The 26,015-nt window shown below is 37.8% G+C and overlaps 3 protein-coding genes across 3 annotated transcripts; all 3 read left to right on the top strand.

Annotated features, from left to right (window-relative positions):
• bloc1s1 (biogenesis of lysosomal organelles complex-1, subunit 1) lies at window positions 1–3,149 on the top strand. Its single transcript, XM_010793023.1, has 4 exons — window positions 1–203; window positions 342–414; window positions 1,670–1,802; window positions 2,695–3,149. The coding sequence occupies exons 1-4, from the start codon at window positions 143–145 to the stop codon at window positions 2,803–2,805; spliced, it is 378 nt and encodes a 125-aa protein (XP_010791325.1). The 5' UTR covers window positions 1–142; the 3' UTR covers window positions 2,806–3,149.
• Window positions 3,150–5,471: 2,322 nt separating this feature from the next.
• Window positions 5,472–9,513, top strand: rdh5 (retinol dehydrogenase 5 (11-cis/9-cis)). The gene is made up of 5 exons (XM_010793018.1): window positions 5,472–5,503; window positions 5,636–5,958; window positions 6,069–6,327; window positions 7,188–7,351; window positions 7,820–9,513. The coding sequence occupies exons 1-5, from the start codon at window positions 5,472–5,474 to the stop codon at window positions 8,038–8,040; spliced, it is 999 nt and encodes a 332-aa protein (XP_010791320.1). The 3' UTR covers window positions 8,041–9,513.
• A 468-nt stretch (window positions 9,514–9,981) lies between these two features.
• On the top strand, window positions 9,982–21,964 carry gls2b (glutaminase 2b (liver, mitochondrial)). The gene is made up of 18 exons (XM_010793021.1): window positions 9,982–10,256; window positions 10,761–10,860; window positions 10,937–11,058; window positions 12,248–12,377; window positions 12,790–12,869; window positions 13,893–14,056; window positions 14,483–14,541; window positions 15,440–15,472; window positions 15,596–15,654; window positions 15,804–15,870; window positions 16,610–16,660; window positions 16,763–16,939; window positions 17,061–17,192; window positions 18,072–18,164; window positions 18,250–18,311; window positions 18,677–18,753; window positions 19,988–20,051; window positions 21,024–21,964. The coding sequence occupies exons 1-18, from the start codon at window positions 10,084–10,086 to the stop codon at window positions 21,178–21,180; spliced, it is 1,800 nt and encodes a 599-aa protein (XP_010791323.1). The 5' UTR covers window positions 9,982–10,083; the 3' UTR covers window positions 21,181–21,964.
• The last annotated feature ends 4,051 nt before the right edge of the window (window positions 21,965–26,015 follow it).

Genomic DNA, 26,015 nt, shown 5'->3' with positions numbered 1-26,015 from the left:
CCTACTCCTGTAATTCTCGCGCTTGGTCTCGTGATAGCGGTCAGCTGATAGCATCTCCAACATCTCTGTTTAGGAAAACAATGTTATTAAGCTAGTTAAAAAAAAGAAAGACATTTGCACTTAATCTCAACGAAGACGGAAGATGTTGTCTCGTCTGCTGAAGGAGCACCAGGCGAAGCAAAATGAGCGGAAGGAGCAGCAGGGTGAGTGAGTGGCTAACGTTAGCTGTCATGCTAACATATGCTAAAAACAAAGCTGACGGAGTTGTGTCAGAAGGCCTCGTATTTCTTTAATATTACTGAGGATTTCTCTTGTCTTTGTTAATGTTTTTGCTTGCACAGAAAGACGCAGGCGTGAAGCTATCACTGCGGCCACCTGTTTGACAGAAGCCCTGGTAGACCATCTCAATGTTGGGTATGAAATCCTAGCTTCTAGCCCCCTGCAGTTTCTCCTTTTACTTCCTGGGGATTAGCAAACTCCTATTGTTAGTTCATAGTTGATGGTAGTAAATAAATAATAAACGTACGTCTTGTGCCTACGGGAAGTAGTAATTGCCACAGAGTAGGAATACTCTGTCACAAGGAAATCATTTACTTAAGTAATGCATTAAAGTATTATCATCAAAAGTTAAAGTACTCTTTATGCAGAAAGGCCCATTTCAGACATTGCATACAATTATGAATTCATTAATGTGGAAATCTAGTAGCCAGTAAAGGTGATGATACTTATGTAGCTTGTGAATGTTCCTCTGGTGGGTAGAAGTATAACAAAGCAGTCTAAGGAAATACTAAAGTCAAGAATCTCAAAATTGTATACTGATTTTTCCCTTCTACTTGATATTTTTCTAACAGCTAGTCATTAGTCTGAAAGCCAAATATATTCAACTCAATTTACAGACTAGTCAGTAAATCCTCAGTTTTGAAAGGATAAACAACAAATGTTTAGCCTGTTTGTTCGATAAACATCTCAAGAAATGCAATTGATGAAGATTATTTTAATGTTGGCTCCACAGTATTTTGTCTGGTAACAGGAATGCTTACTTTACTCCTTGTGATAAAAAACGCATTTTCAACTAGAAAGTGAATTATTTATAATGGTAGTTTTGAAAGGTGTTATAAAAAGTAAAGTTTAGATTTTGTTACTAAATATGTGCTACTTCTGCAAAATGTGACATATCTAAACGTGCGTCCTTCTTGAAGTCACAGGTAAATACATTTGAGGTACTGTGGTACATATTGCAGTCAAGCTGATCAACCAACACCTTCAATTGAGCCATTCAAATAAAGCAATCTATAATTAGCTGAGCAGAATTGGCTTTATGTGTGACGCAACTACAAATAGTTCTTAAGATTATTAACATCGTGAAAGTTGTGAAGAAACCCGGACAATCAGCTTAAAAACTGACTGGTATGCAAAGAACATTGTTATGCTGCAGCTCTTTTTTGAAAAAGATTATAACTAAAATCCTTTGGTGACTTTGTAAGATTTAGTCTAGTTTGAATATTACAGTATGTTTGTATTATAAACAGAGATGTTTATGACTTAGTCTTTGTACTATCAAACACAAATGTGCACTCACATGCCCCCATAGCTATATTAATACATGATGCTTTATTTTCATGTTCTAGTAGCAATGTAGAGCTTCTTATTGTTGTTTTCTCTTTTCAAGAGTTGCCCAGGCTTATGTAAACCAGCGTAAGCTCGACCATGAGGTGAAGACTCTCCAGGTGCAGGCGAGCCAGTTCTCCAAACAAACGGCTCAGTGGATCAGTATGGTGGAGGGTTTCAATCAGGCCCTTAAGGTAGGACACACTTGGCAAGAAATTCATCCAAAAACGGGGGTTTTCTGTTATGTAATCTGCCACCATTAAAACAGTATCATTTTTGTATGAATGTACATTTCTTAAGTCTACTGCTGTAATATCAATAAATGCTCTTACTTTGTATTGCTTTTTGCTAAGTTGGCATAGCATATATCTAATAGCAGCTCTTGCAATCAGTATCACATTCATTTAAATTACATTTTGACTTATTATGAGTATTGATTAATGCATATTCAATCATATCTACTATTATAATCATCTTTGCACCTCAAATACATTTGAAAAAATGTACTCATCAAATCCAGGGCTGCTACTAACAATTATTTTCATTATTAATTAATCAATGTATCGCTTGATCTATACAATTTCAGGAAACAGTGAGAAAGGCCCATCCCACTTTCTCAAACTCCAACGATTAACTTAAATATTTATACCCTTTATATTTTCAGTGCAAAAGGATATTGAGTTTAATACTGTATGTTATTAATAAAGCATAACATTTCCTTATTTAAGAGGCTGAAAACTGCTTTTACTGCCATTTCTTAATTTGACTTACTAATCATTCGTCCAAATAGTTTATTCTTCAATCATCTAATTCATCAGTTGACTATTATAGGCGTTTCTAATCAAAACTAAAAGCAGATTAGTTTATTCAAAGGACCTCAACACAGGCCATAGATCTGAGTGGATTGGACAGATGGTAAAAGCAATTCATAAATGAGTTTCCACTTCCTCTGATGTTATCCAGTTACACCATCTTTCCAAGGGAGACATGGTGAACAGTTGCCTGAAGTTGTTTCAAGCCTGCCTGTTTCTTCTGGATGTACACAGCTGTAGTACTAATTCTGTTTCTATTCTCTCTTTTAAACAGGAAATTGGGGATGTGGAGAATTGGGCCCGCAGTATAGAGATGGACATGAGGACCATCGCCACAGCTCTGGAGTATGTTCACAAGGGTCAGCTTCAGTCTGCCTTCTCATAAACTTCATGGAGGGACATTTATAGCTGGAACTAAACACGCTGGAGTGAAACTGAAAACCGAACTGACTCCTTCCAGCAAAGATGCAAGCAGCGATGACTTCGCTCGATGCATGTTCACCGGAATGGGCCCACGCTGATGATGACTTTGCCACCTGTCTGCTTGTCTGTAATATCTTTAACTGGGAGGCTTATTTTCAGCACCTGTTAACTTAATTATGTACTTCTATGCTTTTGTAATATAGTATGTCTATGTATGATAACATCACTTTTTGTCAGACAACTTAACTTTGACTTAAGTTACCGTTCAGAGGGTGACTATTATTTGTAATAAAGTAATAAAATGCATTGGTTTGTTTTCTTATGAAACCATTTAAAATATATCCACCACTAAAGTGAATTTATACATGCAAAGTAATATGGGAATACTACATGAATACAAAGCATAAAGAACCTCATTTGAAAAGGGATATTCGAGCTGCCTTAACATGGATCCGATTGTGAGGATGTTCATACCCACAAACGGTGGTAGTGGTCAGTTTTTAGACTGACTTCTGGGTCAAGGATTGGACTTTGTCTATGGTATCATTACAAAATCAGAAGACTCAAAGCCAAATGACAAAGTACAGCAACAATATTTGGCATACAAAGTTTTACAATTTGTAGACAAGATAATTGGACAAATGTTGCATGCAATGTGTCACTATGAAATGATACATGGGGCTGTGGAGTTCAGTCATGTAATTTCAGGCGTTTGGTAACCACAAGTACTTTCAACTCACTGCGCATTAGGGTTAGGGTCCAAATATAGATGCGAACAAACTTTTCCATCACATGGCAACAAATTGTGCTTGTTTTTAGTGTAAAAAAAAGTAGTTGTGAAAAAATCTTCTTAAACTATATAAGCCAACATTTGACAAACTGGTCATAGGGCAAGCTATGTTATAGTTGTTAATGGAGTGTGAGATTGTGTATCAATTTGTCATACACATTCACAATACTACATCACACTTTTTCTTGTTTTGTGATTTGCCACAATACAGTGCAAAGGCACCAAGTACAGTGCATACATTGTTCAATGTAATAGGGCAGTGAACTGAATGAGCCAATTACGCTTTACACGTGTTTTTGTCTGTGCAAAGCTGGTGCAAAGGTTTTAAAATGTGGGATTATTCCAAGTTTTATTTAACACTCTTAGAACATAAAGTACTTACACCGTATACCCCGGGAACCACTAGTTTCTAAAAACGGGTAAGATTTCATGTTGAACTCTTGAAGTTATTTTAAAGAAGATAATGCACTTTGAGAAGTGGTACTAGCTAAAAAAATAAATAAATTCTTTGATATCCAAGTTCACATTGTGTACAGAAAGTTGTAGTTTGTAATTCCCATGACTTTGACTTAAATACAAACACGCACAAACCAAGTTGTTATGGATTGGGGATTACCAATTGCGGACTTGTCTTAAGGGATAAACCAAAGGGATAAAGTCCCTCTGTGACCAGCCTTTCTGAGTTAAGACAGAAGAATAACCTGAAAGGGAAAGGGAAGCGGACGGATAACTCGTGGAGATCCATCACATCTAAAAGAGGGAAAAGGTAGGAAGTTTATTATAATTATTAATGATTTCACCATTGAATTTGTAATTCAAGTACTTCCTCTTTCTGAGTTGCTCTGATACATTTTTTCTACTGATTATACTCGGTAATGTTGGTAATGATCACAATTTCCTGTGCGAGTATATCACTGTGTCATTTAGTTAATTAATCAATTACTTTACATGTATAAAGGCTAACAGCATAATTGGGGTTGGGTAGATTTACTGGATTAAATGTCGCTGACATACTGTATATGAATATTTGAAGTATTCTAGTATATTGTGGCCATATATAATAATAATAATAATAATAATAATAATTTCAATTTATATAGCGCCTTTCACGAAACCCAAGGACGCTTTACAATAGGAAGTAACAAAACAAAACAAAAAGTAATAATAATCATACAGATACATAGGCTGAAGAAAACAAAACAGGAACAGGTTGCTGAGTACTTGTTGAGGCCAAAGCCCTGAGTGAATATTAACTAGTGTTAAAATGCAACCTTCCTTAACCTGATTTGTAATTTTACTGGGTCAATTATGATTTAATACATTTTCTCATGCCAACAGAAACAGTATAGTTAATTTATATATTTTTTAAACTACAGCAAATTTGGAATTTATGGATAACACAACGCACAGAAGAATATTTTTCCATTTTTTTCTATTCTAATAAGCCATAAAACTAATTGGTTTTCAGCAATGAGCAGCTTAAGCAGCTTCGTCACGGGCATTACATTTATGCTTCAAAACAATACCCCTTCCTCCTCGGGTCCCCCTCCCTCACAAATGCCTTCTTTCTTCCATAAGAGTATTATCCAAAGATTTCTCATGTGCCCAGAGCAGTTCTGTATCGCAAGCCCCTCTTCTAATGCCCTGTGTTAACAAATCCCTTGTATCCCATCGTTTCAAAAAAGGTTCGATAAACCCAAAATATTATGAAATCGAGTCCTGAAATAAGTAGGTGTATCTGCCTTCCATTCCACTCCTGAAAGCTTGGATGTCAAAACCTATTATTTATGATTTTTCAGCAAGGATACCAAAAATCCTCCTCTTATCCTGGAATCAGCATGGACATGCAGTTTGTCTACGACCTTTTAGGGTAAGAATTACTAATGCTACGCTACATTCTTGGCAGCTGTATGCCAAACCTTATAACCTCAGCGCTTACCCATCTAAACAATATTTTCTCAAAGTTAAATCCCTTCCTCTCTTTTCTGTTGTTCTCTTCCAGGGAAAATGCTTGGTCGTACGTCGGTGCTACCTTCGTGGTTTTGTGGTTTGTCGTGTGGCTGTACAGAGACAGCCTGGAGATCGAGGAACTTACGGACAAGTATGTGTTTGTGACCGGCTGTGACTCTGGGTTTGGTAACCTGCTGTGTAAGAAGCTCGATCGTAGAGGTCTCCACGTTTTGGCCGGCTGCCTCACAGAAAAGGGAGCTGATGACCTGAAGAGGGCGACGGGGCCTTATTTGAAGACTGTCCTGCTAGATGTGGCCAGTCAGGACAGCATCGAAGAAGCCATGGAGTGGACCAAGAAGGAGGTTGGGGATAAGGGTAAGAGCTGATGCTGCATTAAAGAAATACATGACCTGGGTTAGTGACATTTCACAAGGTAGATCTGTAACCAAAATATGTTCTTCCACCTTTTATCTCCTTTTTTGTAGGACTTTGGGGAATTGTTAACAATGCCGGACGCTCGTTACCCATGGGTCCTACAGAGTGGATGAGAGTGGAGGATTTCCACAGCACATTGAAGGTCAACATGAATGGAACGATTGCCATGACGATGACCTTCCTGCCCCTCATCAAAAAGGCTCGGGGCCGCATTGTAAACATAGCATCGGTTCTGGGTAGGGTGGCTGCAAACGGTGGTGGATACTGCATCTCCAAATTTGCAGTGGAGTCTTTCTCTGACTGCCTCAGGTAAGCCTTACACAACCTCATCGAATAAAAGCACACCCTGGCACGTTATTATACCAAAAGAAACGATGTTGTGCCATTACGTCTTTATTGTTGTCGACTGAGAGAAACACAAACTCCCCACAAATCCTCAATATTCCCTTTTTCTGTCACTTTCACAAAGACCTGTACTGTAATCATAATAAAATACTAGTTCGAGCCGTAATCTTCATATTGTCATTGTTCCATGGGGGAGATTTGGTTTTCAGACAGTGTTTTTATGAAACATTTTCTATTAAATAAAAGACAAACAATAACAGATTTTATCAGCAATAAAGCACAATCCCTCTAACAGATTACACACAAAACAAAATTGCCTCAGCATATGCCAGACAGACAAGTATTGGCTCATGAGACCAGACAAGATTACTGTGTTTATCTACCAGATTTACTATTGTGTTTTCATTTCTTACACTCAAGCTGCTAAGCCTATTTTTTATATAAAAACTTTACTGCCGAAGGGGTTGTGGATCCAATACTTGAAACACTCAGGACTTCAGAATATAACACAATAAATACACAGACTGGTAATTGAAGCTGAAATGTATTGTTGTACAACAGAGACAATGCTTCCATCAAGTGCCAAGAGTATGTATCTGTAGGAAGAAAGAGTCTCACAGGCTTTTTACACTCTTTCAGCCAATGTGGCATTGTACATTTCACATTAATAATCACATGTCATTTTTAAGCAAACGTTTTTCACTATAAACAAATGATTCAGTTAACAATAACGCATCCAAATAAGGATTATTTCATCAGTTTAATGATTACTTCTTTAGAGATTGAATGTTCGATGGTATTCTATGTGACATTTCTGTTTTCAGGAGAGATATAAACTACTTTGGAATCAATGTGTGCATCATTGAGCCAGGATTTTTCAAGACTGCGGTGACGAGCCTGGACCCCCTGGAGAGGGAGCTGCACCGCCTGTGGAACCAGCTCACCCCTGAAGTCCAAGCCAGCTATGGAGACAAGTACCTTGATAAATGTAAGAAAAGACTGGTTGTATTTATTCACACTCATCATGCAAACCATGAGGGAGCATCACTGTGAGGTTCACTGGAAATCTGACATACACAAATATGTATCTGTTTTATGGGTTAAATAAAAGACATCATATTTACAATCTCTATCCTAAAGTCACACTGAAAATTGATTATTTACGAATTTCCCATAAATGCGTCAACTTTTTAGTAATTGCTGCCATATTTCCATATTAAAAGCACATTGAATTGATTTCATAAACACAAGCTGCTTTGCTGTGCCTGAAGGCAAAACAAACATTCCATTTATGCCCTTTAACAATAAAGGCATGTATACAGTACAGTGCAGTGTATACTTTATAGTATTTAGTATCATGAATCTCACTGAATATGAAATACACACATTTTGAGGTGAAGCAAAGAAAAATGCACTTCAGTCATGTTTTATGCACAAATGATCTTTTCATTTTTAGACATCAAGGTCCAGCGTTTTATCATGAAGGCAGTCTGCGACACCGACCTCTCCAAGGTGACCGGCTGCATGGAGCACGCTCTGACGGCGGCCTACCCTCGCACCAGGTACAGCCCGGGCTGGGACGCCAAGCTGCTGTGGATCCCCCTCTCCTACATGCCCAGCTGTGTGGTCGACATCGGGCTGAGGCTGGTGCTGCCCCGCCCGTCAAAGAGTGTGTAAATCATGATGCCTTGGAAGAAACTTGTTCAAAGTTATCAGCCTTTATATGTCATTTTATGTCATTTTAATGCAGTGCAGAGGTTGATATCAATTAATTAACATCTTGCCTTTCAAAATACCCATATTCCTTATCTACATTTTCCAGGCATTACTCTATTGCTGTTATTAATTTATATGTGCATAATCTGCCATGTAAAGGTTTGTTTCCTTAAGACATTTAGACAAGAGATAAAATAATTAAACTGTAATGTATATTTTACTGTTTAATTCATTTTCTTTGTAAATTCTATGCTGTGCCTTTTGAAGCTGTTATTTATGTTCCTTGATATGAATGCTGTTAAACATCAGAGACTAAATTCAACAGGATTTTATTATCAATTAACTCTCTGAATGCTAAGATCTGTTTAACTTGGACACAAATAAAATAAATGGCAAAAAGCTTTATGATTTACACACACCAATATGCAGTCACATCACGATGATTTCTGAATAGCCTTGTTGAATGTATTTTTATCAATGCACATATGCTAGCATATAACTGTTTGTTATTTTCATTCTTGTAATTGTTGTTGCTCCACTCTGGGTGGACAAACACTCTATCGCCCTGAGGCTTGAATGCTTTTAATACATTCAAAATCTAAAAGTACATTTTAAATCAACATGACGGTATACTCTGGTGTTATTACATCCCTTATTGTGTTGCTTTAAAAGTGCTAAGTAAGTGTTTTCTGGACACTCATATTCTCTAAGCAGTATCTACTAGTATTAAGTGTCTGTCGCTGAAAAAAAGTGAACTTTCACTTGTATTAATCTTTATAACGTGCTTCTTGCACACAGTTCTTAAGGCTATCAGTTGAGTTAGGTATCAGTTAAGCCATTGGAGGAATGTCCTAAACAGGTTCAGCTGTTGGTGAACGTAATAATACAGTGAGAGGCCTGTTGGCTGACCATGTGTCGTTGCACAACAGGTCAAAGGCTTTCTTTCACTGGAATGCCTGAATATAGTAGTTAGGGACTGGTTTTAGATCATTTCATGAAACCAACTGTACTAACTACAGCTTTCTTGGGAAAATTATAAAAGAAAAAAAAGTCTTACTACTTTAATATTGTAGACTATTTTATTCCTGATACTCAATTATGTGGTCACACATAACTTGTATCTTGACTGACACCCATAACGTTAGCAGTCCTCTGCTCGCGATACACATTTCTAGCCCCTGAATGGCTACTGTAGCTGTCAGTCAACTCAAATGACAGCCACCACATGAGGTAGCGTGCCTGAATTTAGGTCAAGACATAGACCCTCTGCTGCATTCAAGTGCCGTTCGTAAACGAAAAAATTATCTCCTAACTTTATGGAGTATGTTTGGACACTAATGACGAAAGTGTTATGATTATTACGTGTTGCAGAGATGTTTCATGTATATTCAAGTGCATAAATGTGATGAATATAAGGATAATTCATCCTAAAGTAAGTTAAAGTCATGCAATAACAATTCGAATTAAAAGTATTTGAATAATACCACTGGAAATATACTCCCAAAAAACGTTATATTATTCAATGAAGAAAATAAGATTATTTATTCATTGGTATCACTTCAATGTGGTTACGGGCAAAAATGTTTTTGATATATGCCTTCTATAAATAGACTACGAGTTAGCGTGCCTTAAGACAACAGTTACTGTTGTCTTAAGGCACGCATAACAAGCAAATAACAATACCTATATGGCTTGTTATTTTTATTAACCTGCAAAGAAAGTTATGAGAAAAGTTACTCAATACAAGTTGAATTGTATTAAGTAAAGTACTTGAGCTAAAGTTACTTTCCACCGCTGAATTTAATACACGCCGTGGCCTATCGTAAAAAAGAGTTCAGTAGTCGAAATGATACAATTCCCTACGACACCTGAAGGCAGCAGAACTTCTGTCTGTCAGTGACCTCGCAGGAGCCGCAGGATAGCAGATCTCCCCTGAACCAAGCAGCGGTGTTTGCTGTGATCTTCCCCGTAAATTAGGCTGTCAGAGCGGCTTTGTGAGCAGCCATGCTCTGCCTGAGAGCCCTGCGTCTGTCCAACTCTGTCCAGCAGATCGCCAAACAGTCAGACGTTGTGAGGAAGCTCTTCATCATCCAGCCAGCATGCTGTCTGAGCACAAAAACAACAACATCGTCCCAGCGACCAACACCGACACACTTGGACCATTTCCAACTCAAAATGTAAGTGTCTCAGTCTGATAAAAACAACTCGGTGTCATCACAGGAGTTGCTGCTGCTGGGCAATCTTACAGGCTTAGCCACATTGTAATATGAGTTGCCTCTTATTATATTTTTCTACATATGAAGACAAATATATTTATAGTAACTGCTACTTCATGTGGTGTTCATTATAGACAGTGTCAGTTATCAGCATGTGGCAGCTATAAATGATGCAATCAGCACTTTGATGTTGGAGTTTCAAAACTTTCAGTGTCCAAAAAACCCCCAAACAAAACCATGTCATAGTAACTTATCTGAACATGTATGTAAAGTGTATATTGCTTCTTGTGTAGGCCATATTAGCGGTTTAATTGTAGATTATTTTTGCATGATTGAATGACCGAGTTGTTTTTTTCTAAGGATTTTTAAACAAATTATAATTTTAGCTATGTCTTCTGTATATAAGACTGTAATAAAGAATGCTTGCTTTATTCTTCGTTGAAACTTTTATCTTCGCTTGATCAGGAATGGCTCTTCAAAGTCCCCCAGCTCTGGAGTGGAAGACATGCTTTTCTACACCATCACAGACGGAAAAGAACAAGTCCCCATTACACACTTTACCACGGTAAGTAAACACCAACTATTTAAGCACTTGTCTGTCTGTATCTCATCATAATTTCATGGTCCACTCTTGTTTGCAGGCCCTGAAGAAAACCGGCCTCCACCCGTCAGATCCTCGTCTAAAGGACTGCATGGAGAGAATTCGACAGGCTGTGAACGACTCTGTTGGTGAGGTGATGATGGACAGAGAACTTTTCCACAGGTGAGACAAGACAACAACTTGTTGCAGCAGCAGTAAACTTAATTTGTAGCTGCTGATTCAAAGGAATAATTCATCACGCAACATAATAACATTTTGCTGATATTTTACTGGCTCTACCCATCCAATGCAGTAGAGCTCTGTTCTGTTTAGTTTGTTCAAAGCACCAACATACTGACAGTTACAAATGATACTTCATCAATGCAGAGGATAGACAAAGCTCACAATAAAGACTGTGTTTTTCTTTAAAAAAAATCCCATTTTATTTGGAAATACACTTACACACTTTGTTTTGATGAAATCACATTACTGACAAAAAATAGAGCAGTTAACTACTTTCCAAAGTTCTTCACTGTGTCGTCTGTTTCCGGGACTGTTTCTCTTCTACTCAACACCTCAATATGGACTTGTATCTTGTCCCTGAATATCTTTGGTGTTTTGTTTTCCATTCGCTACCCGCTGCAGACACGAGCCCAAACTATTTTTAGTCCGCCCTTCCAAAACATACCATTCTAATGAAGCATTTGGTGTATGTGACCTGCTGCATGTCTCTGCCTTTGTCTTTCTGTGTTCTCCCCTTGTCCCCTACACATACTTTACATACAGTAGCTAATTAAAAGCTATGTATGACAGGTTCAAGAAGAATGTGGAGAAAGTCTGAACTACTACCTCTCCCTAGTGATTAGAATAGATCAGATCAGATACACTATTGATCCCTAATTGGGACAATTGCAGCAGCATGTAAAAAAGGCATTGCAAACAGGATATACAGTATCTTGCCAGAACAAGTCATTAAACATGCATGTAATCACGTCATTCTAAGACGTGTGCATAGATACAGTAGGCAAATGTTGTACTACACGTATATTGTGAAGTATTCCCTTAACTTGATTATGCAAAACCGACGTGTGAAAGTAAGTGTTATGTAATTAGTGTGTGTCAGGAGATGTCAGGTTTAATCACTGTCATGTTGATCAAAGCAAAAGCCTGTAGCTTAGACCGATAGCTGGCAGCTGCACACACACACACACACACACACACACACACACACACACACACACACACACACACACACACACACACACACACACACACACACACACACACACACACACACACACACACACACACACACTTAAACTCAACAAAAGTACTCCTGAGTGCCTCTGACTTATATTTTTTTCTCTCTCAGGTGTGTCAGTGGAAACATCGTCCTGCTGATCCAGGCCTTCAGAAAGAAATTCATCATTCCTGAGTTTGATGTTTTTGCACAAAAAATAAATGAAATCTACAACGAGGTGCAAACTCAAATTGATGGGAAGGTATGCTTTTGTTATTTTGTTTCTAAGAGTAAAGAAACATAACATATTTTATTAAAGCCTTGCACACACATGGATAATGATTTGTATGATTTGTATTCCTACTTAACTTATTGGGACGTATACTGTGTATAGGCAAACATAATCTACAGCACATTTACACTGTATTCTCACAATTTTTTAAGAATTCAAAGTAATACTGAAGATGTATGAAGTGACTGTCTGTGGCAGAATAAGTCATACTATAGGAATCCTGATCATGTCCCGTTTCACTGACTTTCTGCACGAACAAAATCATTTTCTATCTAATAACGCATCCTCTTCTGCTCAGTGCTTGATCGTTTTGAGACCTTGTTCTGTACCTTCAACTGTAATTTAACTGTTTTTGTGTTCCTCTTGTGTTTTGTGGTTTTAGGTCGCAAACTACATCCCCCAGCTGGCCAAGTTTAGTCCAGATCTGTGGGGTGTGTCTCTGTGTACAGTGGATGGCCAGAGGTAAGAGTTATGGATTTGTACTTGACTAAAACAGACTTATAACTCAGTGGTTTTTGGGAGTGTTGTACATCTCAAAGTGGTTGACAAATCACAACAGAGCCAGCCAGCTAACCAATCAGAGTAGACTGGGCTCTGGTTTCAGACAGAGGGTAAGAAGAGGTGCAGCACAGGCAGTATGAAAATAATAAATACCTTTTTGAACATTAAAGCATGTAAACATGTCACAGTAGTGAAACCTGAACATGAGCATCATATGGCCCCTTTAAGTAGTGTGTCCTTTTTTGTACCAATGAATTAATAGAACAAAATATGCCCATGAGTAAGACAACGAACCCTCAAACAGCAGCAGAGGCCTGTACTACGAAGCCGGTTCAACCTAACCTGGATATGTTTGAGTTAGCCGGTTTGCCTAATCCAAAACATACGCGCTCTCGCTAAACGGTCCTACGACGCGGGTTATCAAGTGGATCGCTCAAGCCAGCCGTGACCTATCTAGTTAGGTGCATGTTCACATAAAAGGGGCGGTATTTGGAGCATTCGACCAATCACAAACATGGAGAAGCGCACTGACAGCGCAGCTTCATACTTCCTGAATGAAAAGTGAACCATAATATTAGACAAATATGAAGACGTTACACTTTAAACATCCATGACTTAAACACTTTATCCCGGATAAAAGATGACTTGATCGCTTTAAACTCCGCACACGGAGCTCTGATTGGTCAGCAGGCGGTGTTTCACTGAGTTGATCTCTTAGCCTGCAACCTAACCTGCTCCGGACCAGGTTAGCCGCTCAGCATAAGTTACCATGGAGATCTAGCCCGCTAAAAAGAGAACCAGCATTGTAGGACCGGAAACCCAGAGTTTTCCCTGAAGTTAGCCCGCTAAGCGAAAATCCGGCTTCGTAGTACAGGCCTTAGGTGTTGCTTCTTAGTATCCAGCTTAATGTTTATTGGAAACATAAACAAGGACAGATAATTAGTTAATGCAGGTTCAATTAGACATTGTGTGTTCTTCCTACAGGCACTCAGTGGGCGACACCAAGCAGCCGTTCTGCCTGCAGTCCTGCGTGAAGCCACTGCAGTACGCCATCGCCGTCCACGAGGCGGGAACAGAGAAGGTTCATCAATATGTCGGCATGGAGCCCAGCGGATTCAAGTTCAACATGCTCTCACTCGATGATGAAGGTGAGTAAGGCATGGGAGGAAATGACTGGCTGGATAAGGGCTATTACACACTTAACAGATTATTCCTTCTTCCTGCTGATGCTGATAAATGGTCCATCTTATATTCACCGTATCATAGCTTTTTACATTTTGTCTTTTCTTTCTTACAAGCAATGTACATACAACTAAATTCAAAGCTACATTTCACATAACATATATAAACTACACAAACAATTGATTGATTATAAAATAAGCAATACAATTAATTGTATGGGACAGGTCATGCAGGTCAGACGAACTCATATCGTTTTTCCCCATCACGACCTCAGCTGAATTGCAGCGTACAGCACCTCTTTGGCTCTCAGTAAATATTAAACTTCAGTATGATACGTGATACTATAGATTTATGCTTCAACATTCGTCGTATCTCGTTGTCCTTTCTCCCAGATAAGCCCCACAATCCCATGGTGAACGCAGGAGCCATTGTGATCAGCTCTCTTATCAAGGTGAGCAGATGGACATGAATGGCCTGCTGTGTGATGGTCGAGTCAGCACACACTGTAAATGAATCTCCATTTAGTAAAAGTGTGTGAGCGGGATTATTGTACAAATTGTTGCTTTGACATTGGAGTAATACAAGCTTTAGATTTTTGTAATATTGTTTATATTCACAAAATGACAGGAATCCCACCGGACATTTTATGAATATCATTAAAGTGTGCTAACTCTGCACAAAGTCAGCTAAAATAATCAGGAAAAAAATCATATAAAATGTTTGCTCTTTTTCGTGAAACACATTTATTGCATACATGAGTTATAGTCATTATTTTTCTTAACTTGTATTGACAAGTATCTTTTAACTAGAACACTGTCAAGTATTAAGGCTTATTCTTTAAATATATTCACTTTTAGTTTGTAGAACAATCAGTGACATATTTTAAATAATTAAATGTACAATTTATTCTAGTTTAGAGCCTGTGGGTTGTTGAGCAAGCCTGTTGATGTGATGATGGTCTTAATGACATAGCCTGGCATGAATCAACAAGCTATTCATATATTATACAAAAACATCCCAATGTTTGACATTTGTTTTGGTGAAGGTTATTTGGAAGGTCTTAATAGAAAGCAGTTTTGTGCTTTTCAACAAACTTTGTCTGCAGTATCTGTCCTGTTTTGTGAAAATACTTGAGCTCTGTGGTTTATGATCGGCTATCTTTCCCCTTGCACTGTACGCGCAGATAATAGGGTACTAAATTATGAAATCAGTGATATATTCATGTATCATTTTAGCCTTTGTAATAAGTAGTACTGAAGTAATTTAAGTCCAGGGTTTATAAATGCATGAATGGTATGATTGTGGCAATTACAATGAACACAAGAAAATCACTCTCGCTTGGTTTTCAGCCTCGTTCCAATAAGGCAGAGAAGTTTGACTATGTAAGTACTTTTCCTGTTTTCTGGTTGCACCATGAATATGAATCACAAAGACACATACAGAGTTGATTGTGTTATGGTTATGGATGCAGCAGTACACTTAAAATGGTGTCTTTGTTTGCCCAGGTTATGGACTTTGTGAAAAAGATGGCAGGCCAAGAGTATGTGGGATTCAGCAATGCCATGTGAGTGTACTGCAAATACATTTGAGGTATTTTGAGTTAATATATCCTCGATTTATCACATAAATTGAAAGACACAGAAAAAGGCCTGTGCAATGCTCTATTGCATTATTTATGTTTTAGTACTGACCCCTCCTGCCTCTCTGTCTCAGGTTCCAGTCAGAAAAAGAAACAGGCGACAGAAACTTTGCCATCGGATACTACATGAAAGAGAAGAAGGTCAGTTAGAGAGGGCTGAAAATGTGGGGTTAGAAATGTTTTTTCATTTCCTGCTGCTTAATGTTTACATACCTTCTGTATATCCAACTGCGCGTTTTGAATTCACATGGTTTTATGTTTCCTTAGACTAATTGTAATGTTTTAATTACAGATGAATCTGCCAGTATTCACTTTATTTATTGATTTATTATTCACTCAATCAGAAACTGTGAAAAAAGTAGCAATATTACATCAGTTTACATTCAAATAAAAAAGAGATAACCTATGGGAAAAGTTGAAACCTGAAAAGATGTGGCTTTGACGAATCAAATAATAGTGTAAGAAAGTCAAGTTTGATCACTACATTGTCTTCATAATATGTTCTTATATTTTCTTTGTTTAATAGACCTACAAGTATATATAACAGAGAACATCATTTTAAATTAGGAATCGTTTAGGTTTGTATTTACCCAAATGAGCCTTTATCCATTTTCGCTACCATCATTAATTTGGTTGACCACCGATCTTCAACTGAAGTTCCTTTTAGATAGCTTCTCTGTATATCTCCAACACTTTATCATGTTATAAAGTTATAAAATAACTTTGGACCCTATTTAAGGGGCCACAATAAGAGAGTTTTGCAACCTGACACGTATAATCTTGATTTTGCTGGTTGAGAAATCATAGTATAATTGAACAGCGCTAGGCCAACACACTTTAGTCAATCCAATAGTCATGATGATTATCGTTCCTTCACCAGTGTTTTCCCCCAGGAGCAGATATGATCGATGCCCTGGACTTCTACTTCCAGGTAAACTGCTCTGCCATGGAGCTTATTATGAGGGGTCATTCAATCAATAATCATGAGTAGCGTGAGATTGATTTAAAATGTATTTTCCTCTTTTGTTCTTAGCTTTGCTCCATCGAGGTGACCTGTGAGTCAGGAAGTATTCTGGCTGCCACGCTGGCCAACGGAGGAATCTGTCCAATCACAGGCGAGCATGTCCTGAGTGCCGAGGCAGTGCGGAACACTTTGAGTCTTATGCACTCGTGTGGCATGTACGACTTCTCTGGCCAGATGGCTTTTCATGTGAGTACAGATCAAAGTTGTGCAAGCTCAGAAGCATCAAACATTAGAATCTGATCTCTTCAGTTGGATCTCTGTGGGAATTAAATGTATTTTTGTGAAGTGAAGTAAACTCATCTCCTAGGTGGGAGTGCCAGCCAAATCGGGGGTGTCCGGCGCCATTCTGCTGGTCATCCCCAACGTCATGGGGGTGATGTGCTGGTCTCCTCCTCTGGACAGAGTGGGAAACAGTGTTCGGGGAATACACTTTTGTCTGGTGAGGGCAATATGTTACCGTTTATTAAGTTGTGCCTTTGTATTTATACGCTTAATGGTAAAGTAGAGATACTTAAATAAGACCCCTATAGTACAATGTCATAGCATCTGATGGCATATTTTTGTTGGTATTGCTGTCTGCTGGTGTTTCCTGTGTGTTTTTATATAGTCACTCAATGGCTCCAAAGTCTGAAGTTTTTAAATCTTACAAGTAACTTTCATTGCTGAAGAAATGAATAAGGACCTGCTTAGTTAATCACATTAATGTTGATTTAGAACACAATTAAGGTTTATTCTTCCAAAACCAGGAACTTAAGAGTTTAGGCTCAAACAATCAGTATTATTGATTGTTGGAAGGTGCTTACAATGATTAATGGAGCAGAGTTAGTTTATGGCTTTTAACTAATAAAGTAAAACCAGTGTCCTGTGATGTAGCAGTTTACATCCCATCAGTGACTCCATAGGTTTAAATCTTCTTTTAAAGGGGCCCTATAATGCTTTTTGTAGAGTGTTGTATTGTTTATTGTGCATGTTTATTGTCTGCAAAGGCTCATAACATCTCTAAGCAGTTAACCAATCACAACAGAGCCGGCCAGCTAACCAATCAGAGCAGACTGGGCTCTGGTTTCAGACAGAGGGTGAAAAGAGGTGCTGTAGCACAGGCAGTATGAGAAATATGAAGACTTTATTGAACATTAAAGCATGGAGACATGTCACAGTAGAGCACAACATACTAAAATGAGCAGAATATGTCCTCTTAAATCTTGTCTTGTTTTTGTTTGCATAATACTTTTCTTTGTCCTAAAAAGCATACAAATAATACATACGTTTTCCTGAGTATTCTTCCTCTAACAGTTATATCCTCTCTTATCGCCCTCAGGAGCTGGTTTCGCTCTTCAATTTCCACAACTATGACAACTTGAGGCACTTTGTGAAGAAGCAGGATCCTCGCAGACCAGATGGAGACGACAGGGTTTGTTTATTTGTTTGTTCTTGCTTGTATCTCAAATGTGGTCTCTGCCTCCCATGTTTACATTTTTTTTTGCTGTGTTTTGCAGAACAAGTCTGTATTTAATCTGATGTTCGCTGCCTACAGTGGAGATGTGTCTGCCCTGAGAAGGTACATCACCAGCAAACCTGAAAATAGTTTTTCTTGTATAACAAATCACCTTTATAATGTTAACAGCAGGCGTGGGTACTGAAAACAATAAGAAGGCCAACAAATGATACAAATGGGAAACACTGCTTTAATGCTGCTTAGCATGGATCTCACATATTTAGAGGACACTTTATGTATTAATTTCAGTCTGGTTTGTGAAATATAACACAGTCTGTCTACATCATTTAAAACAATCATAGAGCCACTTGCAAGTCAATGCTGAAATAGGTTTTTATAGTTTCATATTTGTATGACTCTTTGGGAAAACATTTTATTTTATGTACAAAAAGTATAATCAATTGTACTTACTCTATTTATTCGTTCAGGTTTGCTCTCTCATCCATGGACATGGACCTGAAAGACTATGATTCTCGAACCGCTCTACATATCTCTGCAGCAGAAGGTGAGCTCTGCATGATCTGTCCTGATAATTAGTGAATGAGCAACACTAAATCTGTAATGTTCCCAGGTGGGGACTGGAAGCGCAAGTCAGATACAGACAGAAGATTGGAGAACTGTTTTGCTTAAGCCTGATTCAAGCAGGGTCAAAACCAGGATATCCATCAGTCAGGCAAACAATTCCAATGAAGGGGGAATGTCAGAATAGGGATCCAAAGCCAGGGGATCTGTCAATCAGGCAAACAAATTCGGCAGAAAACTCGAGGTCAGAAATCAAGGGTCAGAAACGGGCAGAGCAGATATACCGGCTAATACAAACTGAACGCTGGAGAGCTTGGCAATACACGTAACACAATCTTGCAGGGGACAAGTGAGAGTGAGGTGGTGTATGTACTGTGGGGCTAATGAGGGAATGAGCCAAATAAAAAGAAGACAAGTATGAACTCCAATAAAGTGAAAATCTGTAAGACACTTATAGATATCCTGATATAAAACTACTATTACCACAGACAGTGGACTCAAACGCTGGGCCCAACATCAAAGCAGGTGAACAAATTACTGTTTTACTTAAGAAAGAGTAATGTACACAGAAATGAGGATTGGTTTAAACCACTCAAGCGAACCTGTATCAAACACTTAAGTTAATTTGAGTTGACAGGGTACTTGTGTTTTACTTGCAGTGTACAGTATGTAAATGTCTATAATTAGTGGATCTATGGAGGCACCGCTGCTTTGGTTCACATTCACAAATCCACTAATAACTCAGAGAAGCCTTTGGTTGATTATTCATCTTGTTGTTGTTGTGCTTTAAGTTTATTCACAGCACAGATTTATTTCTCTGCGGCTGTTTCTTCAACAGTAACATTTCTTAAATAGAGCCTTGTAAGCAAGTCATCTGTTTACAAGATAAAATGGGTGTTATAGTTTTCCTCCAAATGAAAAAGCTGTGCACTCTTAAATCTGTTTCTGATTTGGATTGTGACTGGAAGGAATAGTGATAATTCTTTTTTCCCATGTAGTGTGTGTCTCAGCAGCTATATTTCACCCACTATTTGTCATTTTATGAGGAGAACTTATAAATCATAAATGGCTTGCTTGCTTGGGGCAATATGATTTAAAGCGGTATGCTGCTCTAGCAATGTTTTCGACACCAAGTGGAAACAGTGTTTTTAGATAAAGATTGTCTCTAACTCTATCTGAATGGAAACTAAACGGTTGTCTTTATGATTTATTTTCAGGTCATGTAGATGTGGTGAAGTTCCTTACTGAAACCTGCAAAGTCAATCCATTTGTAGAAGACAGGTGAGAACTTTCTTTCTATCCTTTTCTTTCATTTCTAAACAGCTAACAGACTTCTTTTCTGTTTTCTGTTCTTTTCAAATGGAATTTAAAACATTTCCTATTCTTTTTTGTGAGCTAATTTGGCTGAGAATGAAATGTAACGGTAGATACTTCTTCCCATCCGTCACCCGTGAGGTGATTTCTGATCAGTTTTTCCCTGAGCAAATCAAGTCAAAAAATGTTTTTGCAATTCAGTAAAAATGGTACCATTATAATTGAGAGCAAGACATGCATGACATAACGAAAACCACTTAGAGGAGGCACTTTAAGTAGCTTATATTACAATTTACATACAATTCCACTTACCATAAATGGCAGTCGTCTAGTAGAAGTTGAACTTTTAGAATTTGGAAACTTGCTATCACAAACTTTGTATCTCCATTATAAACATGCTCAGTGAATCTTTTTGAGGTTAATTTGTCTTTACCTCTCCTCATTTGAATTTGAAAAAAGTTGAATTCTTAAAGGTGGTGTAGGTCATTTTGGAGAAACCAGCTTGAGTGCGCTAGAATTTGAAAATACGCAGCCGAAACAAATCTGCCACTTCCTTACAGAGCCCCTCCTCCAACACACACGAACGCGTCATGACCAATGAGGGCACGAGATAAGTTTGTGCACTGATGGAAGGCTGACAGGCAGGTAGGCCATCCAGTTACTTTAGCCGGGCCGGCTAAAATGATTGGTCGTGCTTTTTACAGTACTACGGCTTCCACAGATAACATTTTTTATGGATTTTTTGTCAAAGCACTTCAGATATTCATTGCTATCGGGATGTTAAGAGCATTCCATGGAATATAACAAAAAGTGTATCTCGAGCCGGTTTCTCAGACTTACCTACCCCACCTTTAAATGTGCATTGCTGAGAATCCCCCTGTATGTTTAATCAGCTGATTACTCTCTTCACCGTTACCTTTTTTATTGGTTGCTGTGCAGGTGGGGCAACCTCCCGGTGGATGACGCCTTGCAGTTCGGACATGTCGAGGTGGTGAAGCTGTTGAAAGAGTACCAGCAGGTCTGTGAACAGCAGGAAATGCCTCACACTAAGGCTGAGCATTCCCCGAAGCTGGACACCATCGAGGGCATGGTGTGATGGATTTAAATAGATTCCCCAAACTGAAAGCTGTCAGGGCATTTGTGCAATGTGTCAAGTTTTGAAATATGTAGGTCTGTTTGTAGCGACTCAAATGAGTGCCAAATAGAGACCATCATTTGACCGTATAAATATTAATGAACTATGCAAAGAGCAGTAAAAGAAAAGATTCCTGAGTGAAAAGGAAAATGGCAGAGCATAAACATTGAATATACTCTTGACAAGAAAAGACTATGCAATCAATAGGCAGATAACAAATAAGACAACAAAAAGTTGTCTGAATATGACATTCATTGGTTGGTGTCCTAATAACTGCCAACATATCTAACACGAATTAAAATCAGTTCTGCTAGAAAACAATATGAAGCTGGACACAATGTTCATGTTAAGATCCATGTAGGATTAAATGTAGCAGAGGGTCTCAGTGATTTGATAAACTCCAAAGATATTTATATTTGCAAAGCTTAACATGTCTTATAACAGTACATTTTTACCGTTATCTATTTTTATTATTCTATTGTGCCTTAATGAAACATTAAAATATGTTAACCTATTTTGTCAAAGGGAAACAAGGGAACACATTGTGCCCACTGTAGGATATACTGTATATATTATGTTCTTCATCTGTAAATAAGTGCATTTGATTGCTAATAATACATTATTATACATAGACTAATTACATTTATGCACATTTTGACTGTGCATAAACAAGAAATTCCAACTCATTTATGTGAAATATTTTGCCACTAAAGACATGCATTAAACATATTTTATTTATCTGCCACCCAGAGTTTCATTTTGTGCTGATTTTATTTTATTATACCTCATGCTGTCAGCAATTTGTTGTTTAGTATCAAGCAGCATCTACTAAATCAGCTTAATAAATGACACGATGAAGAAGCAGCAGGAGTGGTGTAGTGTTGTCACGAGGTGGTCTGAAATGCCATTGTACAAGATTTTAAATTATTATATTTTCAAGGAAACAGACTATGAGGGATTATCTAATGTAAGCTGAGTCATGGCCAGCTCATTTCAACACCCTTGAAAGGAGCTGTCCCTTTACTGACCTGCTTTATGTAGCTGATGTAGGCTGAGATGCAGGCAGCGTGCACATGTTTCAGTTTCCCTAGCCTCCACCAGATGACACTGTGCCACCATCAGTGGACGTTCCTTCAGACCCACAGTACATCAGAGGTGTACCGAACATAGAGGCTTAGATCCCTGAAAGAAAGCACATAACAGAGCAGAAAGGAGCTTATATAAGACTGACCTGACATCCAGAGAGAATGCTGCCTCAGGTACAGACTGCGTGGTGCTGACACGTCCAACACCTTCCTCCACCACAGAGACAGACAGCTGGGCAGACAATGTTAGAAAATACACTTCACAAAAACCTAAATCTAATGTTTCATTTGCCAAGATAAAATCTGTAAAGCTTGACGAAAATACATTTAATTTTCACAAGATTGATGATGAGTGAGCTGTTACCCTGACATCGTCTTGCAATCACATAAGCTATATTTTAATTGCTTAGTTTTGTATGCACCATAAAATGGTATTTTTAAACATGGCACTGTCACATTGCTCCGTCTCTCTTTCAGCAAAGGGGTATTCAACCTTTAAAAAATAACCCTTAGATCCATGCTCCTGCCAAAGAAAGTCCTGTAACAGAACCACACATTCTTTTTGCCAACATTTCAATGATAAGAAAAAAGGTTGAGAGAGTAGGTATGAAGTAAGAAAGACAGTTTTTAAAAGTTGGTGTTGATATTAGCCGTGTTTGCACTGACTCTTTAGGGATGGCAATGTTGGTCTGCTGATCAGACTGATGTATGTACAGCAATAGATGTATTGCCATGGATTTTCTTTTTTTTGTACAGATGATCCCCAAAGGATGAATTTTAGTTACTTTAAAAGTCCCCTGACTTTCTTTCTATTGACATATTTGATGTTGAGTGAAATGTCCCAACAATTATTGGATGAAATTGCCATGAAGTCCTCCCCAGGATGACTTTAACAACTTATAAGGAACCCTTTTAGTGTTGCTGATGTTGCGTGCTGGTAATGAAATAATAATTGAAGACATCCATTACTTGCCAACTACCTTCCAATGGGATTGCCAAAGAGGTAATCAACTAGCAAATTAGCAATATTCGAAATACTCAACCCAAATTGTTTCAGTTCTTTCTGATGGTTCATAATAATTTGCCATCCTGACAGAAGTGCTTATTTATTTTGTTCAGTGATTTTATGAGGACAAAGTGTTGACAGGATGTCCTGCTGTAGTAGGAGTGACTTCAGTCAACAAACTTCAGGAGACCCATGAGTCAAACAATGTGAAAAAAATAATTCCTTCATATAAAGTTTGAAACTGTTAGGAATAATTTTCTCCGCAGTAACCCTGACAGTGACACTTTTTTATTACAATAACATGATTAATCAAGCAAAGAAATAATAATAGATGGGTCGTAATGAGTTGTTTCTCATTATAGCCGGGAACCTAACCTCCCCTCAGAGGTATTAGAGATGACCTTTTGATTTAGTCCCATCAGCTGCAATGTTGTTAGCTATTATTTGTGCTGATTAACTCGTGTTATAATCAGTAATTATTTTCAGAGTCTTCACTGTATATCTCAAAGTGATGTGGTGAAATGATTAATTATCCAAAGAGCCATTGTGTTGTTGTTAGAAAGTAGCTCATCAGGATGAACAGGCCACGTCCCTTTGCCTCATGCTGTCCCCCCTCCCCTCTCTCACTCCCCCTTCCCTGGCCTGTCTTCAGCTATTCTAATAGAGACAAAAAGACCCAAAATAATCACCAATTCCTAAGAAAAGGTACACGTTATTTATATATACAATTAATTTTTGCAGATAATAGACAATTACTCCTAAAAATATTTAATCCAAAATATAGTGAGGTGCTATGCTACATGGTGTAACTCTAAATAAAGTCTTCCCTCTATGTATGTTAATGTTGACAGTTGTTTAAAGTAAGTATGAACATTTACTCAAGTTCAATTTTGAGGTACAATACTTAACTTGATTACTATTTTAAATGTTTTCCGTTGGACACCTGTTTCCCTCAAAGTATATTACAAGTTAGAATTTTCTCTTACTCATCAGTCATGCAGTGTGTGTTCCATTTAGATAAAAATGACACCAGATGTCTGCGCCGGATTCAGCGGGACAATGACAGGCATTTTCTGCAGCATGTATGGCCACGCTGCTGCAGAGACATATCAACATTTGTTCTCGTTTAATATGGCACTGGTTACGACATGAGAATCAGAAAATACCTGATCCATGTTTCCCTTACAAGTAAACATGCTCTAGTGATCTTCATGCAACTACCTTAAATATTGGAAGACCCTAAAGGAGTTTTTAAACTGTGACCGAAAATAAATCTATATTTTATGGGGGATCCAACAACAGAGAATATTAAGGATATGGATATATATTTTGACTTTAATAACCACAGATGTCAGACTAAACCTCAACCATAAGTGTCATTTGGTTTTTCAAACATTGTATCATGAAGGTCACATTGGAAATACTGAGAGTTAGTGCACGATTGTGATTTTAGGATTTTTGACTTAGAGTTTATCTCCGAAAGGGCAAATTGTCTAAGTATACAGATATATGTAAGTGTCATATTTATTTGCTTGGGGTTTTCTGTTATCTTGTTTATTTACGTGCATGTTTTTTATCTTATGTGGGATCATGTTGTGCTTCTCTTCCCCCTTTTGATGTTTTCATCTAAATTCTAGCTCATCTTTTCTGACAGCTCTCTCCTCCCTCTGAGACTTGTGCAGATTGATATATTTTTAACCACAGATTGAAACAGATCTATTGTTTACAGAGCCAAGGGGATTTTTCTAGGTTTTGATTTGGAGCTGATTTGACAAACAGGTTCACACATTTAAAGAATATTTTTTAGGGCATCCATCTTAGAGGCTGCATATTATTCTGAATGTGCGCTTCTATGAGCTTCTGGTAGGAATCCCGAATAAAGCACAATATAAAGCACACTCTTAAGAATACACTGCATTAGAGCTAAAGGTGTACATTTTAATATTTCCATCCATGTGGCCCTCTTATATATAAGATATCATTGTGTGCAGTAAGCATGTCTGAAATATTGATGTCAGTTAGAGATGTGTGATTTTCAATTATTTCAAAGAACCTAATTCATACTTCTATAATTTAATAAACTCAAATTATAGTTTGGGTCCACATAACACACTAGTATGCAGATGCTGTAGCTCAGTTTATTATTTTGTTATGTTGTTGATTGTAAGAATATGATGATAAACACATCTGTGCAATTATGAATTATATATATACAAGGGTTTTTAATAGTTTGCTTTCTAAGACTTATTCCTTTTACAAAATGTTGTTAAATGTTAACTTTAATTTGATTGTATTTTCACAGTTAATGTTATACTTTGTTTCGAGCCTTTTCCGTGTTGCACAACAGCTTAGTTGTTAACAGGGTAATGTGTCTTTATTAACTTGTTAAATGAGCCATGTTGGAATTTATCACAGTCTGTTTACCGTTGGCAATAAAAAACGTTTCTAAAGAATGTCAACTGCTCCAATGAAAGCGGTATATAATTATCCCTATGTGCGACAGTTTAACTGGTTTGGATTGGAATTAAATTGAGTATCCAAATGTCTTCTCACACAAACTTCCGGATATGAAAAATGACTCATAGCTCTCTGAATAGATCTTCTGCCTCTAAATTATAGTTTAACTCAACTTTGCTCTTATAAATCTTTATATGCACCACAAAAAATGAAGCGAGTAAAATGCACACTGTATGACTTTTAATACT

The sequence above is a fragment of the Notothenia coriiceps genome, unplaced genomic scaffold (assembly GCF_000735185.1).
Source record: "Notothenia coriiceps isolate Sejong01 unplaced genomic scaffold, NC01 NC01_scaffold00037014, whole genome shotgun sequence".
In the NCBI taxonomy this organism is placed as follows: domain Eukaryota; kingdom Metazoa; phylum Chordata; class Actinopteri; order Perciformes; family Nototheniidae; genus Notothenia; species Notothenia coriiceps.
This window is presented reverse-complemented; position numbering and strand designations above follow the sequence as displayed.